At 30.1% G+C, this 7000-nt stretch overlaps 1 protein-coding gene across 1 annotated transcript; it reads left to right on the forward strand.

Annotated features, from left to right (window-relative positions):
• Positions 1-856: 856 nt before the first annotated feature.
• On the forward strand, positions 857-6147 carry LOC139868962 (HVA22-like protein i). Its single transcript, XM_071857297.1, has 7 exons — positions 857-994; positions 2190-2227; positions 2309-2407; positions 2501-2557; positions 4875-4938; positions 5045-5254; positions 6052-6147. Exons 2-7 carry the CDS (start codon positions 2196-2198, stop codon positions 6145-6147), a joined length of 558 nt encoding a protein of 185 aa, XP_071713398.1. The 5' UTR covers positions 857-994; positions 2190-2195.
• The last annotated feature ends 853 nt before the right edge of the window (positions 6148-7000 follow it).

Below are 7000 nucleotides of genomic sequence, written 5' to 3' on the forward strand. Positions count from 1 at the left end.
TTTTTACTCATATTTATGCACTCAAATCAGGTTTGTAAGAGTTTAAATGTCGATGCTTTTCATTCAAATATCATCGTGTATATATAAATACACGAACTTTACATAACTTGTCCTATGATCAAGCCTAAAACTAACAATAACGAGTTCGAGTGCTTAAATTGAGAAAAATGTACTTGATAGATTGTTTTAACTCCAAAATTCGTGCAAACTCGATTGAAATTTGGATTCACGAGGGCGTAAAACAATCAATCGGATTAATCTACCCCATAAAATTGAACAGATTAAAATTTCAGTGATGACTGGAATTTAATCGAAGTATGAATTAACTGTAATCTCTGAGGTGATTTTGGCAGAGTGATGTTGCAGTGATTGTGTTGTTGAAATGAATAACTCATGGGGCGTATTTATAGATGTCAAGAGTTTGTTAGATAGAATAATGGGCGTATTCCTTGTGTGGGATGATCCCTTCTAGCTGCCCGTAACCCTATCTCCAACCTTGAGCAATTCTTGTGTAGTAATATTTGTCAAATCACCCAACTTACACAAGTCTCTTCCACAACTTTACCACCATACATCATTTTTCTTACAATAATGTCACGTCATCACATATTCTTTCAACAACTATGTATCACTCACAACATTCCCCACAACTCCTCATTATTATAACAAATGGTCTTATACTATTTATCAAGTCTGGTTGTGAATATCTTTTTGCATAAATTTAGGGGCTAAATCATTTCCTTTTCTTAAAAATTTGGATTGGATGGATGAGGATTACTAGTTATTTGTTTGAATCAAATTATTTTCTAAGTCCTATAAATACATATTTTGGGTACCCAAAAAGGTATAAATAAAAGAGAGGAATACATTTCTCTAACGACGTTGATCGTTTCTTCGTTCTCTCTTTTCGATCTTCGTCAACCCGTTGCTTTACGGGCGGCATTTGTGCCGCATTGCCTTCTATACGATCCATAAATAAGTTTCTTTATAAACCGTAAGATACATCATTTTATTTTATAATTATATTTACTTTTTATGTATATTTTGGAGCATCATATCATTATTACTAGCATGCATTACGATCTTATTATATTTTTCAGGTTATTAATATATACGGAGTAATAGATAAAAAATTTTTTGGGGGGTTTACGTTGTTTGTGTATGAAATATAGTTAAATGTAAACGGTTTATGTAGATAAACAGTCATTACCACCAATTAATATATTGTCCATGATAAAATGAAAGTCAAATGTGTTTAACAACTAACCTTTAATTAGAATGTTATTGTTATTAATTTATTTGACAATCATTAATTATTACTAATTACTAATTACTCCGGTCTAAAATTTCGGTCTAACGGTCATTGGTTTTTTGTACCAGTTTATAGAATCATTCATTTATTAATGAAGGCATTCTAATTTTAATAATAATCGTTATTTAAGCCAAAAAAATATATATATTCAGTTTATACAGTTAAATAAAGAAGTCTGTATTTTATATATATCTTTCGTTTTGGATGGTGATTTGTATTGTGATCACGGGGCCTTATTTTTTTTAAGTTTTGTCCAAAAAAAACTCACAAAGCCTGTTGCGGGGCTTTAATTGGGTTTGACTAGAGCGTTTTTATGTCCTCAAAGGGTAAAAATGAGGTGTTTTAATTGGCATGCTTGTGATGTATATAAATAAATATAAATATAAATATAAATATAAATAAATATAAATATAATAATTAAATTAATTCCCTTCTATACTAGCCTGCAAATTATTTATAAAGGCCCCCATAAAGCTCACCATAACATTTCCTTGCAACCTTATGACATCGATCACCTATAAAACTTTCAGAAAGCCCACATAAAACTCTTACCACAAAAATAATCTAAATGCTTCTAAATGTGTTTAAATTAGGTATAGATTGTGTGTAAAACAAACTTAAAGTATTAATTATTGTCATTGTATTTATTTTTGTTATATGTTACTCCACCAATATTCACTTAATTGACAATAACAATAAGTTTTATCTATACCGTAAGTAGTTAAATGCGCCATTTAATTAAAATATCAACTTTAACCTAAACTCCGTATGATCAATAGTCTATTTTAGAGCAACATCTATCTAGTAACAATATAGTAGCTAGTAAATATTACATCAGCTCATTTTTAGATTAAATTCATCACTTTGATTCGTGCAGGGCAAGATGCTAGGATATATGCTTAATCGCGTACTTATGTATGTTTCGGTCACGTATCCTTTCTTTAACGAGAATCTAGTCTGGAATAATGGTATTAACAACCTGCATAAATTTTACAGGTTGTTACTTGCATATTTGTATCCAGCTTATGAATGCTTCAAAAATATAGAGAAGAATAAACCAGACGTGGATTCACTTCGCTTTTGGTGTCAATACTGGTATTATATTTATATACATGTCTTTCGGATACGATCTAAGCTATAAATATGCTTGGTTTTTTTATATAATCGGATTAATTGTAATGTTTACAGGATAATAATCGCTCTGTTGACCGTATGGGATTCATTTGGTGATGCCTTCGTTTCATGGTATGAGATGATTTTTTTTGGAAGAAACGTAATATTAGAACGGACTCAAGATCAACAAATACAACCAATAAACAAAATTCAAAACGAGGCCTACCCAAACAATACAAACCTAGACGAGAACCCGTTTAACTAGGAAGTAAAACAAAGCAAGAGATAACAATTTAATAGTCCTCAAACAGAAACAAGTAATTAAAAACTATATATTTGTACACTTTACTTTTTATTTACTTTACAGTTTTACTTTATTATTTAACTATACATATTTATCTTGCATATATAAATTAAGGGTATAAATGAACACTACACTTTATTTTTATTTATTTTAAAAAAAATAAATAATTAATTTATAACAATATAAAAAGAAATACTAGACAATAATTTTAGGAAAATATAGTATATGATAGTAATAATGATTAGTATGTATAAAGTAACCATATAAGAGATAACGTGATACATGAAGAAGAAAAAAAACTGAAGATAAAGAAAATGTCAAAATTACGTGTCAAATAATGAATAGATTTAAAGGTGTGTTTAGCCACAAAATTTGTTAGGAAGTTATTAATGATTTTTTCTAGCATTGTTTGATATACAAAAATTTGTAATGAAAAAAGAAGCACTAAAAAAGAAGCAAGTTAAAATAGCTTTTAAAAATAAGATAGAAACTGATGAAACAAAAAATTACACAAATACCTCATATATAATTGTATATCATGTGATTATTCGTCTTTTTATGTCAATTCACACATTTAAGTTTCAACTAGTTTATGCCCAATAATAACTATAAAAAAGTTGTAGTTATAAGCTATAACTCTTTGCTATAAGTTAGTCTAAACACATGCATACTTTTAAACACATGTTTTAAGACTTTTTTCTCTGTTGGTCCTTCAATTATACACGAAATTGCAATTCGAGTCCCTCAAGTTTTTTTTTTGAATTTTCAAGTCCTTAAAATTGCAAAATTTTGCAAACCGAGTCCCTCCGTCAGTTTGTCGTCTAAATTGCCCGTTAACCCTTGACATGTGCCATGCATGTAAGGGTAAAATCGTCTTTTTACTCTTTTCTTCAATAAAAATGAGGACCACCGAAGCAAAACATAAATATATATTTTAATTTATAAATGTATAAAGTAAACATAATATATATAAACACATCTTCATCTTCACCATTACAATGACAAACCCAAACCAAATTCAATTCTAAATCCCAAATTAAAATCGAACAATTTCAGATGCAAATTATGTATTATAAATTAAACAGGTACATATCTATCTCAACTAAACAAATTATAATATTATGTATTGAAAGTTACCTGTGGCTATGTAAACTTGACACCTTGGATGGCAGCAAGACGGAGAGATCGTGATCCATGTACTCAAATATAAGGTAAAGAGTACAAGACATTCTTAAAGTAAATAATCCTTGAAACTTAATAATACATTGCTATATGTCCCTTTGCCCAATCTATATCATAAGCAAACTCAACAATCATAAATATGAAAAATACATATACATACCACCCGCTCCGGAGGGAATACGACAACCACTAGCCACCTGCAACACCGACCACGATCTCCGGCCATTTTGTCTCCTTTCTTCTTCTCGAGGTAAGCAAAATTTGTTGCAATTTTAATTTCTAGATCTCGTTTACGATTTATGGTGCTGCCGGAACCCGAGCAAATCGACGGTTTTATGTTTGATTCTAAGCGACTTTGAATGATTTAGAGATATAGAATGATTTGTGTGTAATTTTGGGTGTAATTTTGGTTTTTGTTGAAAAGTTAGGGTTTATATATTTTGGGGAAGATGAAGATGTATATATGATGGGTTTGATTGCTTGAGTTTTTGATGTGGTTTTAATTTGGATTGTTGGTGATTTTGAGTTTATGAGTGAGAGAGATGATGACATCTAGTTAAAGAGGTTCGCACAAGATTGAACCAGAGCATGAGATGATGATGATTTTATTTTTATAAATTTATATATAATATATATTTTGTTTTTATTTTTATAAATTATAAATTAAAAATATATAAATTATATTTTGCGCCGGTAGTCCCTCGATTATGTTGAAGAAAAGAGTAAAAAGATGATTTTACCCTCACATGCATGGCACATGTCAAGGGTTAACGGTTAATTTAGACGGCAAACTGACGGATGGACTCGGATTGCAAAATTTTGCAATTTTAAGGACTCGAAAATCCAAAAAAAACTTGAGGGACTCGGATTACAATTTCGTGTATAATTGAAGGACCAACGGAGCAAAAAAGTCCATGTTTTAATATTAAGGTCTCACTTAATTTTTTTTTTGTACATGTGAAGGCTTCCCTTGTACAGTGAAGTAAAGGTAGTAATTTGTGTATACTTGTGGTACCCCAAAACAAAGGTAAGGTTTTTTGGTATTTGTTATCAATAAAATTTGTAATTTGTATGACATGAAGTGAATAAGTACTTAATCTTCATATTTTTGTGCTTTGATTCAATTATTTTAGGGAACAATATACATTTATAGCACCTTTGTGAAACCATACCTTTTAAAGCACGAAGGAGATATTGATCGTACCATAGCTGAATTGAAGACCAGGGCTGGAGATTCTGCATCTCTTTATATTCAAAGAGTTTTAGCCTATGGACAAACAAGGGCTGTCGAAATTGTTCAACTTGTTATGACACAATCTTTACAAAGAGCTCAACCCGCTCCGGTATGATTCTAGCTTTTTCTTTATTTATAATTAACCCTTGTAAATGGGTGGGTCATTTTTGTTGGGGTACAAAATGAAATGTGGATAGTGATTTTATGAAAGGTCAAATGGTCCAAAAAGGTAACCTAAGTTATCCAATTTGACAATAAATGTAACCCCTGATTTGCGTAAGCCCGAAAAAAATATGATTTTTAATTTGGCACAAAAAAGGACTACGATTTGAAAAAGTGTTAAACTGAAGTAATCATCGTCAAATTCATCAACGATTGTTAGTCAAAAAAATATACGATTGGTCCCTGAAGTTTTTTAAAAAATTGCACCAAAAGTCTCTCTTTATCATCTTCATTCCCACCACCACCACCACCCGCCTGTTTTGTCTTGTAGTGCTGCAAGTAATCTGCTTCTTCTTCAAAAAGTGGTACAAAGGAGCTTGTTCTTTGTGTTTTTGAGCTCGCCAGAGTTGGTGGTGGCGATGGGTGGTCGACGGTGGTGTGTTTCAAGTGTGTATATGACTAGCTATGTTATTTTATCCAAAAGAAAATTTTGGTAAATAATGGAACAAAGCAATCGTTTTGAATCGTCATGGTTGTAATTATCGATTGCAAATCAACTATTAACTTACCCAAATTACATTGGCAACTATATAATCATTTGTACCTGAAGTTTCTATCCAGAATAAACTATGAAAAATCCTACAAAATCACTACTTTATTTCTCACAGTAATTTTTTTAGTAAGTAATAGTTATATTTCGCCGATAACAAATGAATAATAATAATTGTAAGGCGGATAGTACAGGCAACAGCAAGTGACAACAAGGCATCGGCTGCTGTTTCTGGAAGTGGTGAAGATGGACCTGTTAAGTTGCGAAAAACTGGTGCAGTGGCTAAATGAATATAAATCTGAAGTATATATATATATTTTATATATTATATATAAAAGGTCATCTTCTTCACATGTTAGATCACAAGTTTGTGATTATTTAGGCATTTGGAGATAATTGATGTAACTTTTTTTCTCAATTCTTTATGTACATATGTTTTTTTCTTTTCATATGTATATTTGTTGCTTGATAAAACTTCATTTATACACACCAAATCTTTGCTTATTAATATCCTTGAATGCTGCCAGCCATATTGATTAAGATTTAGAATATCGTAAATAGACATTGATAAGATGTAGCAAATACTCAAGGAAATTCTTTTTCAAACACATTATCCATTATCCAATAATATTAATAGGCACGAGGGCTAACTACGGTTCAAAATGACATATTGTAATTATTCCCAACTTTGAGGGTAATTTTGTAACTTTTTTTTTTTCAAAACCTTTTTCATATTATTTTTTAACAAACTTTTTTTTAACAAACTTTTTATAACAAACTTTTTAACAAACCTTTTATAACTTCTTTTTTTCACTTTCCTTTTTGATTTCATTATCTTTTAAACGTTAAATTAACCAACTGTTAACTGTTTATTTAACGGTTCAATTAATTAACTGTACTTTTTTCGCTTCATTATTTCATTTTCTTTTTTTATTGCTTTATTTTTCAACTTTCAATTAACCAACAGTTAATCGTTTTTTAAATGTTTAATTAATTGTCTTTTAACCAATCAAAACACCCCGTAGCGAAGTGCAAGTCTTTAATCATGTTGACAGCAAACAACACTTACATATTTGGGTATGTTTTAATAATTCGCGTTAAAGAATGTCTTTATAAAATGTCTCGTTCTTATTGATTAAAAAC

Source organism: Rutidosis leptorrhynchoides, chromosome 9 (genome assembly GCF_046630445.1).
Source record: "Rutidosis leptorrhynchoides isolate AG116_Rl617_1_P2 chromosome 9, CSIRO_AGI_Rlap_v1, whole genome shotgun sequence".
NCBI lineage: Eukaryota > Viridiplantae > Streptophyta > Magnoliopsida > Asterales > Asteraceae > Rutidosis > Rutidosis leptorrhynchoides.

What these genes read in the sequence shown, in the direction of transcription:
- LOC139868962 (XM_071857297.1), top strand. Translation starts at nt 2,196, where the DNA reads ATGCTAGGATATATGCTTAATCGCGTACTTAT. An exon ending in ATGCTTAATCGCGTACTTAT is followed by an intron (nt 2,228 to 2,308) that starts GTATGTTTCGGT and finishes TAAATTTTACAG; the next exon opens with GTTGTTACTTGCATATTTGT. An exon ending in AAAGAGCTCAACCCGCTCCG is followed by an intron (nt 5,255 to 6,051) that starts GTATGATTCTAG and finishes CGGATAGTACAG; the next exon opens with GCAACAGCAAGTGACAACAA.